Here is a 12,905-nt window from a genome sequence, read left to right as displayed (position 1 = left end):
TTTTTATTGATTTTCCCATTTGTCAGCTGTAAATAAGGCAGCATCCTTGCCTGGTTGCTGGCAGGCTGCCCCTTCCCAGACTTAGGATCAGAATTCCTCTGGTGTTCGCAGAAAACACCAAATCAGATTTTTGTTTATTGTTCACAAATTATGTAACAGTCTCCACAGAAAACATTTGGTAATGATAAGTAGTCTTTGTATATCCTCATTACTCTGACCTTTAAAAATACTGTTATTTACTGGTGCATTCAGCCACAGATGTTCAGAAATTAACATTCCCAAGTCATGATAAGAATTTTCCTCAATCATCATTTCTGTTAGCATGATGGGGAACAAGACTCTGCAGTAATTGTATTCTGATCACAGTCTTATCCATGGCACAAGCTGGGTACACAATGTTAATGACATTAGTGAGAACAGAACTGCAGACATTACCAGTACCTCACTGAAGACTCTCCACAGAACTCGAACATGACTTTCACAAGGAGACTGAAGCACAGCAAGGGGGAATGGGAAAAGCAGAAGACACCTCCTAGCAGTGATACTCCCAGGCACATGGTGTGACTCCTGGGCATGGTGCTGTGCAGGGCCAGGAGCTGTACTCAATGATCCTTGAGGGTCCCTTCCAGCTCAGCTTATTCTGTGCTTCTGGGATCTTTGCTGCTCCAGTTCCCAGACCACCAGCTGTCCCTCAGCTGAATGGCTGCCACTATAGGTATGGAGAGCAATTCCTCCCCACAGCAGTGTGATGCCTGAAATTCCATCCAAAGACTACAACAGCCTTTCCATTCCTCCCTGTGGGCTCCTGCAGTGTGCTGCTGCTGGTGAGAGGGACGGCAGCTCCAGGGCTTCGTAACACATCACCTGGGTGTCCCCAAGGGACAGAACAGGGAGGATCTGAGAGAGACCTCTTCTCTACCTGTTTTATCATGGGATTCTCAGCTCCAGAAGGAGAGGCAGGAACAGGAAGACAGCACAAGAAATACTTCATTAAAAGGAGCTTCATTAAGAGTAAATAGGCAAGAACTGCTCATAGCAGTTCACAGGGCCTGGGGGAGGGGAAGAGTGGTGCTCTGCTAATTTTCTCATCAGACACCCTTCTCTATTACTGTCTCCTAGTTCTTGCTCTGAAAGTCAAGTGGAATTGTCAAGAGGGATCACCTGTGATTTAAAGTGTAGTTTTCCTGCAAGACATATGTAAATTTGCCACCTTCCTACTCAGACCCTCTGGGAGTGGGAATCAGAGCTGCTGAATTGGAGGGGCGGAGGAAGAAATCACTGCTCTTTCCTCAGCTTGTCAGCCCCACTAGACCAGCCCTTAACTGAAACAGAGAGGTGAGAGAAGGCTCCTTAGCTGGTACCTTAGGGAGCAGGTGATGGGACCAGCAAATGGTGCCTGCTCCACCCCAAGAGATGGAAGGGAATTTAAGGCATAGAAGAGGCTGTGTGATTATTCTCTACCTCCTGTCTTGGGGGAAAGGAAATTAGAAGAAATTGTGATCTGTCCTAATTTAGTCATCTTTAGAGTTAAAATGAACTCGGGCAGGATGCTTCAGCTCTGCCCTCCTGCCATAAGCCCCATCAGAATTTGGTTAACAAGGAGCTGGAGCATCTGAGACTGCTGAAAAGCTTGTGTGTATGCATTTCTGTGTGTGCCTGTCTCAGTGGCTATATAGAGATATGTTTAAAAGAAGGTTAATTGGTCTCCTGGGAACTATAAAGAACCTGTTAGGTTCCTCAGTGTGAGCAGTGACTGTATGAAGCCTAATTACTAAGCCTGAGTTATTCTTTCATATAGGGGGAGGGAATCTCTAAGGTTCTTATTAAAACCTACAAAAACTCTAAAGAATGATGGAGTTAGAATTGATTTGTCCATGTTGATCAGAAATGCAGAGCAAATAAAAACATTGAGTTTTCCCCAGGAAATATTAACAGAGATGACACAGGCCTGGCTTACACATCACTGCTGTGGGGATAAACATAAACCATTGTGCTAAATGGCAAGAATTGCAGACCACAGACTTTCAGGTAAGGTGCACTCCTTTTGCTCAGGGCAGGGAAAAATCACACTTTGATGTTCTTGTAGGGTGCCCTTTATAAAAAAGCCATAACAAATCTATTTTCAGGCTAAATAAATTTGTAAAAAAGGAAAGGAGTTTTGTTTGGAAAAATGTACATTGAAAGGAAAGAGAAAATAGTAATCTGAATAAGAATAAAAGAGAAAAGGAAAAGAGGAACTCTAACACGGCTAAGGTCTGAAATAAAGAAAAGCACTTGCTTTGGACTTTTTGACTATTCTTTAGATGTTGTTGAAGCTCTATGGGTGGAAACAAAGCTTTGGAGGAGGTACAGCATAGACAGGAGCAGCTCACTGCTCTGTGCCCATGCTTGGCACTCAGTACTGGAGGAACTCTCACAGAGTAATACCTGTAGCTACAATGACAATGACAGTGATGCCATTCCCACCTGTGCCACCCACAGCCAGCCATGACAGGGCTGTAACACAGACACTGCCATGTTGCTACAGCTCTGACAAACTGGACAATACACCTACACCAAACTGAACATATTCATGTGAGGCAGAGTTATTGAAAGAGGCATAGCCACTTTCTTCTTTTCTTTTCTCCTTTTCTCTTCTCCTTTTCTCCTTTCCTCCTTTTCTCCTTTTCTCCTTTTCTCCCTTCCCTTCCCTTCCCTTCCCTTCCCTTCCCTTCCCTTCCCTTCCCTTCCCTTCCCTTCCCTTCCCTTCCCTTCCCTTCCCTTCCCTTCCCTTCCCTTCCCTTCCCTTCCCTTCCCTTCCCTTCCCTTCCCTTCCCTTCCCTTCCCTTCCCTTCCCTTCCCTTCCCTTCCCTTCCCTTCCCTTCCCTTCCCTTCCCTTCCCTTCCCTTCCCTTCCCTTCCCTTCTTTTCATTATTTCCCAAGGATCAACAATAAGGAAACTCAAGTATGGATGTCTAACCCTGTCTGATTTGCCCAAGGTCAGACACAATTTCTAGTGCAGCAGAGAAGCCACGCCAGAACTCTATGTCCATAATTGTAAGACCTTCCTCCTTCTTCTTGTCTTATGGGAGGTTTAATTCTGTTTCGGATAAAAAATCCTCACAATTGGCACAACCTCTGTGAAAAATGGAACTCTGTTCATTAAGAGCTTTGCAGTGGCCAGGGACTACTTGAAATACACTGTGTGGGGAAATAGCCTCTGTATTTCATAAACATGCTGTGTAAAAAAATAACAAGTCTAAGAAAGGCTGATTTAAAAACATAGCTATCAGGGAAGAGGGTTACAATGAGAAGCATAAAAAAGGCTCAGTTTTTTTTCAGGGGCAGTTTTCTTGGCATAAACCCATGCACGACAGACTTCACACACAGGTTGATAGACTCAAAGAGGTCAAAGCTCTAAAAAACTGGTTTACTGCATTTTCCCTCATTGCTTTTTTTTACTTTCTACTACCTCTACTATGCACTGGATAATAGTCTGTTTGCCAAGATCTTGGAGAGTTTTTACTTCCAACTTCAGGTCAACACCCTTGAGGAGCATGGACACAGAGAATTATGCCGTGCTTAAAGAGTTTAGGGAGCATTTATTTTTGTTTAAGACAAATGTTCTGTTCAACTGTAATCAGTTATTCTTAGCGAAGCTGTATCATTCCCCATGTTTTTTTCCTTGTGTTCTGCTACTGCTTTTCTTCCAAACACATAGTGTGATTCTGCTCCCTCTGAGTGCAATCTAACATTGTTTTTCCTGGACTAATTTAAGGGAGAGTGACAAAACACAAGTAACTCAAAATGCATTCCTAAAACTTGAGGTGAACTCAAGTAACCAGTGCTTTCCAAAAGAAAAGCCTCCAACCTGTGGGAAGCAAGCAGCAAACCTGCCAGCATTACAGATAATGTTGCAGTCCGCCTCTTTCTGACTTTAGCATCTTTATCTTACCGCTAATACCAGCACCTGAAAAATTTGACAGATATTATTCATGAAAACTGAAACATGATGTCTGTGCAAAGATAACATTACTTGATTTGAAATGAGTGCTTATCTAATGTTGCCTCCTCCCTGGCACCCTTGCCTGCTGCTGCACTTTCAAAGGATGCATTCAGGTAAATCCCTCCACAATCACAGACCAGCATTCTCTGCAGAAAATAGACTGGAGCAGGACCACCAGGAGAAAAAATCTGCCCACAACAACCTCCCCTGCAGCACTGCTGGTGGTGTTAGTGCATGGGAATCTCCAAGGGGAATTGCTCAGTAAATGACCGAAAACAACCAGAAAATGTGACTCTTGCCTTGACCAAGCTGAAAGAAGTTTTGCATCAACAGTAATTAATGTAAAGCATGGGTTATGCCCCCACACTGAGGATCCTGGTGCCCATTCAGTTTCCTGCATTGAGCATTGGGATGTGGGTGGATTTCCAACAGCTCTGCCCTCCCGGCAGCACAGCTGCTGCTGAGGCACTCCACAGCCAGCAGCACGCTCCTTCTCCGTTCCCCACCAGGCTGTCACTGAACTGTTCCCTTTGCACCTTTTCTCTAAGTGTCTCCTCAGAGAAGACTGGAGAGAAGGCCCCAGCACAGGTAGAGGTTTCAGCTTGCTGTAAAGTAGCTGTTCTCACATGGCAGCAGGCAACTCTGCCTTTCCCCCAGCTCCTACCTTGGATGTTGAGGTGTCCTTGCAGCAGAAGCCCCAGCAAACAGTGCAGCAGTTCATACCTGCAGATGTGTCTGCATGCCTGAGGGCTTCTGGGCTGTCTCCCAGGATTTGCTGCACAAACTAATGCATCCCCTGACCTCAGATCCCCTCCATTTGCAAATCTTAGTACCAGATATGTAAACACGAGATAACACAAGCATGATCTTTACACAAAAATCATGTAAATTCCAATGTGCATGTGCCCATTTAAAACTAGAAAATAGGCTTTGAAGACTGGTTGTCCATCAGTACTTTGTCAGAACTCCCAATAAGGGCAAAGGTCTGACCTTTTCCCCCAGACAATTTCCTTTTTGTAATAGCAGGAAGACCCAACCAAGCAGTGAATTTCTGTGGGGATTACTGCACTTCTTGGGTGGCTGATAGGAGCTGGCCTCTGGCAGGAAGCCATGCTATGTACTCCAGAAATGCAGTGCATTTCAGAGGTTATTGCCTGCACATTACTGCCGGGCAAGTGAACGCTCCAAACGCTGGAACAAATTCAAACGTCTTGAAAGGAGATATCTTCCTCAGCCCTGGCATTCGTGTGCCATGGCTGTAAATTACGCCCAGAGTGTTCATTTTCTTTTTAAATGTGTTCTCATCTTGTAATAATTAATGGTGTCAGGTTACTGGTGTGAAAAAAGCCTGACTTTACAACAAAGATGGATTAATGAAGTAACAGTCATGGCTGGAGTAGCAGCAATAAATTGTTAGAGGAGTGACACACCTGAAGCAATACTTTCAAAGGCCTTAAATTATTTAAGTTTCAATGTCCCTCATAAATATTAGCTTTTGTTAATATTTGTTTCTGTGTTAAAAATGGAAGTAAACAGCTCTGGCAAGAACAAGTCTCTTGCTGATCAGCTGATCAGCACAGAGTGTGCCTGTGCTCCCCAAGACATCCTTGTCTTCCCCAGGGATGACAATGTTCATCTGTAGGTCTCTGGGCTTCTCTAACTGGGGATATGACATTCAAACCCCACAGACTCAGAAAGGTCTAGAAACCATAACACTGAGCTCACAGGTCCAAATATCTGTTTTTAAAACTGTTATGAAGTGAGAAACTCTTGAAGATGGCAAAATGGAGAAAAAGCAGAGTAAGCAATTTCCACCTATGATAAAATTTTTTATTTAATCCATTTTAGTTTTCAATATTATAAGGAAATTGAAGAAGAAGACAGACGAAGCCCTGCAGATCTATTGGGAGGGAAGAAAATCCCATATAGAACATTGGGAAACTTATTTGATGTCAAAGAGCACTAGATCAGGCTTTTGGAAACCATACCAAAGGGCAAGGCAAAGCGAAAAAGTATATTTGGCTAATTTATAATGTGTCTGACAAGAGATTCCTAATCACCGGCATAAACTGATATAAAAAATTGACTGCTGATATCAATGAAATTAGATCACTTTGTAACTGATGAACACTCTGTATGCATTTCCCAATACTTACAATCAAATAATTATGTATTGTTAGTTATTGTCAATAAGACTGATGATTGATGACAAAAAAATCCTCTGAAAATTACAGGAATTCTGCCAAACACCAACTCAATTCAGACCGTACAGCAAAACTAAGACTAAACCTTTTTGTAAAGCAAATAGGACCTAAAGAAAAGACACTAAAACCATTGAGAAGCTTCACAATTAAATAAAAAACATGATCTTTGTCCTTGAATACTTTGTTTTCCAGACTAGAGATTATCTTCACTGTATTCTCATCATGGCCTCACACTCTTCCTTTATCTCCATCAAGGCTTTCATCAGGCTGTGATCTGTCCCATGGGTCACCTTCATAATATTATAGGCCTTTAGGAAAGAACAGAAAGAGACGTATTAGTCATTGTGCAGACCATGCAAAGGGGCTGGACCCTGGAGCAGGGTGGGATGCAACAACTGGTCCTCAAATGGCTGGCACCTGGGGGCTTGAATGCATGGAATTGCTGAAATAGGAGTGAAGCATCCTAAAGTGCATGGTCCCATCCTAAAGTGATTTGTCCCTGACAAAGAAGGAGGCATTGACACGTTATTCCTAGGTGTTCAAACCCAAAAATATGTTGCACAACTGAGTGTATGGAATAGCAGAGAGAGCTCATTTTCCACTGTGACATGAAGGTCGTATCAAGATTGGTCAACTACAACACTCAAGGTTTTGATACATTATTTAAAAGATGACAGTGAAGTTCATGATGTTAGGAGCCTGAAAGTACTGTAAAACTAGAAATGGATTAATGCTTAACCCATGGAATAAAGTACCTTAACTCTTTCAGGAGTAACTATACATAGCATCAAACAAATGAGGACATTTATAGTTTCACTGTCAAAAGTCATGCAGGGGAATGGGTCTGTGCTGCTTTTGCCAGGGACTGTTTTCTCTGTGTGTTTGTCATCTTCTACTGCTGGGCTAATTTATGCTTGCTGATGTTGCCCGTAGTGTTGCTGATTTCCTGCCACACACACGTCTGCAATGCTCTTTGCCCAGCTCCAGTTTAGATCATAATTTTTCATATGGCATTTCTGCTTCTTCCTTCTATTAAATTCCTCCTGCAAGGAGGGAAGTCCTAGATGGAAGCTGATTCAGCACTTCTGAAGATAGAACAAGGGAGCCAGTAGTGTACTGGCAGGAGAAAAGATCAGAGATTTTTCATCATCCTAAACCAAATAATTGCAAAAAACTAAATGCAGCCTATGTTTCAAAGGGTTCCTTGTCCAGTAGATGACAAAATTCAGCTAAATTGGCTTTGAATTGCAGCATTTCTTCTTGGGGAAGAAATGTTGAGGAGGAGGCCTAATTTAAATTGGATAGACAAAAGTAAATATATATTTTTGTGGAAGGAATGAATGAATGAAACCCTAATTCCAAATTATGACGACTGGCAGGCATATGAAAATTCCAGCACAGTTTATTTTTGCGTCAAATTTGTTAATTCTTAAAAGAGGGAGGCAGCACGGAATTCTAAAAAGAGTAAAATATATTTTAAGCTACCACAGCGCCCTACCACTAAATGATAAAATTTACACAGCTAAAAAGAAAGCTGGAAAAACATTTTCATTGCTTTTAGAAATGGCAAAGAAATGTGAAACAAAATCAGGAATATGAAAATTTTTAACATGCAGCTGAACCCAGACTAACTAGAAGGGGAGAAGATCACCCTAGAGCAAAGTGGCTGGGTGAATTGGCCCTGGATCCTGACATATTGGTGCACAGTGCTGGCACGACCTGTCCCAGAAAGCTGATGGATTTTTTGTGAACGATGCATGCTAAGAGCTGTGCATCTGGATATATCTGAGTGACAGTCCTGGAGCAGCTGACCTGGATCTTCAGCCCCACTACAGGATAGAGGTCAGGCTCATAGTGATGGACTTGGACCCTGACATCCTGAGATGCACAGTCAGAGATGTCTGTATAGATATACCTCCATTAAAAACCAATAATCCTTAACATCAAACCTAATCTTGAGTTAATGCTACCATTGCTGCCTTTCTCCCACCTCCAACATTTTATTTCCACTTCTTTTCTTTTGTAAGTATGGCAGACAAAAGCACTCAGTCTTTATATGTTTGTTTCCTTGGAGGAAATAATTTTTATGCAATGCACCATCTCACACACTGCTATACGAGTCAAAACTAGCTGCATCAAAGTTAGAGCAGCAATGACTTGAGTAATCCCTAAATTCAACTGGTATTAGGCTATGTAGCTGTTTTGGCAAAGGTCAGTGCAAAACTGGGGATAATTTCAGCTCCAGTGCAATGAATTGTTTTACTGGACAGAAGCAGGAACATGTGGGTGGGTTCTCTGTCCACTCCCCTGCTCCCAATCCCACAGCTCACCAGCAGAGCTGAGGCTGAGCAGATTTGTGTGCTCTGTGTGGTCTGTGTCTCCCAGCTAAAAGAGCAAATGCAATTTTGAAAATCTGCAATGGCAACACAGGCCACGGTGTCATCAGCTACGCCCTGAAGAATATAAACCCCATTGGAGCAGAGGAAGGGCTGCTGCTCCCTGAGTGTAAAGGAGGAGCAGTGCAGGTGTTTGTGCCTGATTTGCCGGGGGATGGGACAGGATCCCCATGGCCATGGCTGTGGGGAACCGTGGGCAGGTGCAGGATGGCACAGCTCTGTCACAGGGAAAGCAGGAAGCAAATGGCCATGTGCCAGAGTGGCAGGAAGTGTAGACTAGTATTTCAGAGGGAATATCTGTGCTTTTCCATCTTTCTTGATTGAAGAGTACAGGTTGTTAAAGCAGTCACAGGAATACTATCAATGGCAGCTGGTAAACAACTCAGTGTTTGAAGCAAACGCCTAGAGAAGGGATTTCTTCAGTGTTCCTGTGAGACCTGGGAAGGATTTTACTCCAGTTCCTGTGCTTTTTGCCTCCACAACAGGGAATTCTATAAGAAGGGAAGTCATACAGTACCTGTTGTAGATGTTCATGAGACAAGACAGCCATACCCATCAGGTCATGGGGTACAAAAGTACTCCCATGTCCATGCCATGACAGGCGCTTCAAATTGTTTTTCAGACTGGGCTCCAGTTCCTGTGTTTTGCTGACAAAAGCTTTCCAGATCTATATCTCAATCTGCCCTCTACTAGATCTTTCATATATATGTATATAAATTTAAAAATAATATGTTGGTTGTAAAATACTACCTTCAGTTTTCATTCCAGAGGAGTATTGCCTCTCTGTAAAACTTCTATTTCAAAATCTAGCAAATAAGGTTCTGCAGGGCCTAATATAAGTTTAGGGGGTGATTTCTTTCTAATGGCCAACTTAAAGCCCTCAACATTATTTAAGCCTTCTTCAGGGTTGCAGAGCAGAGAGCTAAACCCATAGGGCCCTAAGAGCAAGGTGGTTAGGATAGTGATTCATTTTTTTGTGGCACAGAGAGCAGCAGGGAGGGCTGAGCTGCAGAGCCAAGCCCTGATTTTAACAGAGCATGTATCTGCTGCAGAGGCTGTCAATCCCCAGCAGCTCTGAGGCTGTGCCTGATTAAACAGGATTTATATGTGAGGTGAATTCCACTCAGATCCCAATTCCTCTGCACCTTCCATATCCTTCTTCCTAATGCCACAGTGAAATTAGTCTGACGCGGGTTCCAACAGGGCGCTGCTATTCAGTGTCAGAGTGCATTAAGAAGAGCAATGAAGCAGAGAAGGTAATCGAGTTTCTGCTCTGAGCATGTGGCATGCTCTGCTGACACATCTAATCACAAAGGGGCAAATTGCGTTCTCATATAACTCTAGGACATTATCTGAGTAATATTAGGAATCACATCCTTTAGTCACAACAAACTGGGAATTATATCTTCCTCTAATTTGTTCCGGTGTAGAAAGCAAGGAAGTGAATCAGTGGCAGAGCTCATCTGAAGAAGTTACACGGAGAAACAGGATGGCAAGAAGTTCTTCCTCCTCTCAGCTGTGCTCCCAGGGAGTGGGAGTTCAGTCTGTCCTTCTCCCACACTTGGGTGAAAATGGGGAGGCTGAATAGGGAATGGGCAAAGCCATGACAGGATTCTACACCTCACCTGTAAAGCACTCACTGTGTCCTTGTGGACCATCAATGGAGCCTCCATTACAGGCTCACTGAAGTAGGACACAGAAGGACAAGCAGCACCTTAATGTCCCTTTGCAGAGAAAGAGGAGGTCACAGCCTAGAAAAGGTTTCTGTGTAAGGCATTGCTCAGTTTCCAAGGAATCACAGTGTAGCAATCTGGCTTGCAATGGGCAGCTTCTTCACCAAAAACATATAAATCCCCATTGCAATGTCCACCTTCACTGACCAGCAGCATTCATTTGTCTCTAGGAGAATTTGCTCCAGTTTAATCTAATGCAGTATCACATTAGAAATGCAATTAGAACAATGCCTGTTGATATAATTGTGGCAGTGTCAATCCAAACAGAAGCTCCTCTGACTGGAGCCTCATTCCACTGCTAAAAGGGAAAGTCTGAATGTTTGGAAATGATAAATATTTTGGGGGAAAGAGCAGAGGGATTACCTGGCATATGACAGATATATGACATACTTCTGAATAATACATAAAATAGAATTGATTACTCTTCTGCCTGCTTTATAATGATCAGAATTGGCTATAATTCAAGTAAAATATATCAAGTGAAGATTTAAGTTATACCAAGACTTAGCAAGAGTGGCATCATATTAAATACTAATTTATTACTTCAACAAATTAAAATTATTCAGCTTGCATCATTAATCACTGAAGAGATATGGGGGTTGAAGAAAAGGTAAGTACTAAATACTAACACCTAGAGAGTCATGAACTGATGTTATCTTTATAGGGGACCTGGGCAGGAGGGGAACAGCACCCCTCCCTCATCTGCAGTGGAGACACCCATCCCCTTCTGTCCCAAGCAGCTGCCACACAGCACTTCATACAGCATGGACATGAACTGAAGGGACTGTAAAGCCAAATTCTTCACTTCTTTCCAACACTGGTGCCAGAGCTGGACCTGCTCCTGCCCAGCAGACACAGGCAAGCAGCTGGGCCAGGTGGGGTTTGGCAGCACCCAGCAAAGGCAACCAGGAGCTGGGTCAGGAGCTGGAGGGGAGCCAAGAGCCAGCACAGGGAGCCACAGGGAGCATGTAGTGTCTTCAGGGCAAGCTGATCACAGGACAATCAATAACATAAGAGAACAAGACCTTTCTGAGGGAAATTGGAGGCAGCACATCTTCCAGGGGGAGCAAAGCACCCCAGCAGTGATTGAGGGCTTGAGATGGGAGGCAAGATTCTACATCCTGAGGACATGTTGCACATGGAAAGGGATTATTTAATATACTTAAGATGATACTAACAGCAATATAACAGCAGGACAAATAAGAGCCTGAGGTACAAGGAAATGAATATAAAAGTCAGCTCAGGTACAAGAGGGATGGCTTACAGCTGAAATGTAACTAACAAAGCACAGCTGCAAAACCAGATCAAAGATGATTAACAACAAGAAATACAAGGGATCAAGGGACATGCCTGTTGATTTCAGTGTGGCTCACAATTTAAAGACAAAGTTTTCCAGCCTGAAATCACAGAACCTGATAGGGAATAAGGAGGGTAGAAACTGCAGCTCTCCTCCTGCTCTGTCCTTTCAGTGCTCTCAGAATCACTTTGCTATGGGAATAAGGAACATATGAAGCACTGAGATAATTTATCTCTTCAGAACTAAAAGTGATTTTTCATCCAGGCACCTCTGAGCTATCAAACTGTAATTAGCTGTGACTGATGCTGGGGAATGTCAGTGCCTGAAATGCTGTGCTGAGCAACAGTGACCCATCACCACACCATCTGCAGCCTGGGGAAACACCACTGCTGGAAGAAGTGGTGAGGAGCATCCAAAGGCACGAGGGGGAATCACACAGCAGGGAAGCAAGGGAGCGGGATAGAGAAAAAATATTTCACCATCCTGACCTGTTTCAAGGTTTCCAGTGCCTGAGGAACCATGCCTTGACTGTACTGCAGTTTGCCCACTCGCATCAGCTGGACAGCCCTCAGTGGATGGAAGCCAGGATAATACCGTCTGTAGAGGAAAAAGGAGGAAAATGTGTCACTGTCAGCTCTCACCTTCACAGTCACTGCCTCTGCAGAGAGCCATTAGGGTGGGACTGCAAAGTCATTGTGAATGTTAATAAGGTACTCAGAGAAAATTAGCTGCAATACTGAGAAGCATGTAATACTGAGGGGAATTAGCAAATTATTACTCTCCATCCCAGAGGAATCCCTTTAACATGATCCCATTAGAAAGTGACGGGAGTGGGATTATTTAATTTGTTACTGTTGGATAATACAATAGCATTTACTGTAGTTAGTGTTGCAAACAGAGGTCCTTGACAATGTCAGGTCTCTGGAGAGGCATAATTTTAAGAGGAAGCTTCATCAGGGAATCCAGTCCTAGACTGTCCAAGATGAAGGAGTGGGACTGCAGTGAAAGCAGGTATGTAACATCATGACCACTGCTTCTGAGGGTTTGTATGCTGCTCCCTGTTGCATAAAAAGAACTGTTTCTGCACATTCAAGGAAACATCTCAAACTTGGCTTGTTCATCTACACAAAGTCTCTGCTAGTATGAGGATATCTTCCTGTTCTTAATTAATTTCAAAGAAACGGAAGTTCTGTTAAAAAAAACCAGAATGATGCTCTCTTTTTTCTAGGAAGTAGATGGAGAGTGGTGTCATCATTAATTTCTCTCAGGGTGCTTTTGAAATGTTCATTT

The 12,905-nt window shown here is 43.2% G+C and overlaps 1 protein-coding gene across 3 annotated transcripts in view; it reads right to left on the bottom strand.

The window, feature by feature from the left end:
• Positions 1-5,805: 5,805 nt before the first annotated feature.
• SMYD3 (SET and MYND domain containing 3) overlaps positions 5,806-12,905 on the bottom strand; it is a 380,229-nt gene continuing 373,129 nt past the window's right edge. For all 3 annotated transcript variants that reach the window (XM_063151903.1, XM_063151904.1, XM_063151905.1), the window contains 2 exons: positions 12,104-12,212; positions 5,806-6,497 (listed from right to left, as the gene is read on the bottom strand). In XM_063151903.1, coding sequence (XP_063007973.1) covers positions 6,396-6,497; positions 12,104-12,212 — 211 coding nt within the window. In that variant the 3' untranslated portion in view covers positions 5,806-6,395. The remainder of the gene's footprint in view (positions 6,498-12,103; positions 12,213-12,905) is intronic.

The sequence above is a fragment of the Melospiza melodia genome, chromosome 3, assembly GCF_035770615.1.
Source record: "Melospiza melodia melodia isolate bMelMel2 chromosome 3, bMelMel2.pri, whole genome shotgun sequence".
NCBI lineage: Eukaryota > Metazoa > Chordata > Aves > Passeriformes > Passerellidae > Melospiza > Melospiza melodia.
The sequence above is the reverse complement of the archived record's forward strand: the minus strand, read 5'-3'. Positions and strand labels throughout refer to the sequence as shown.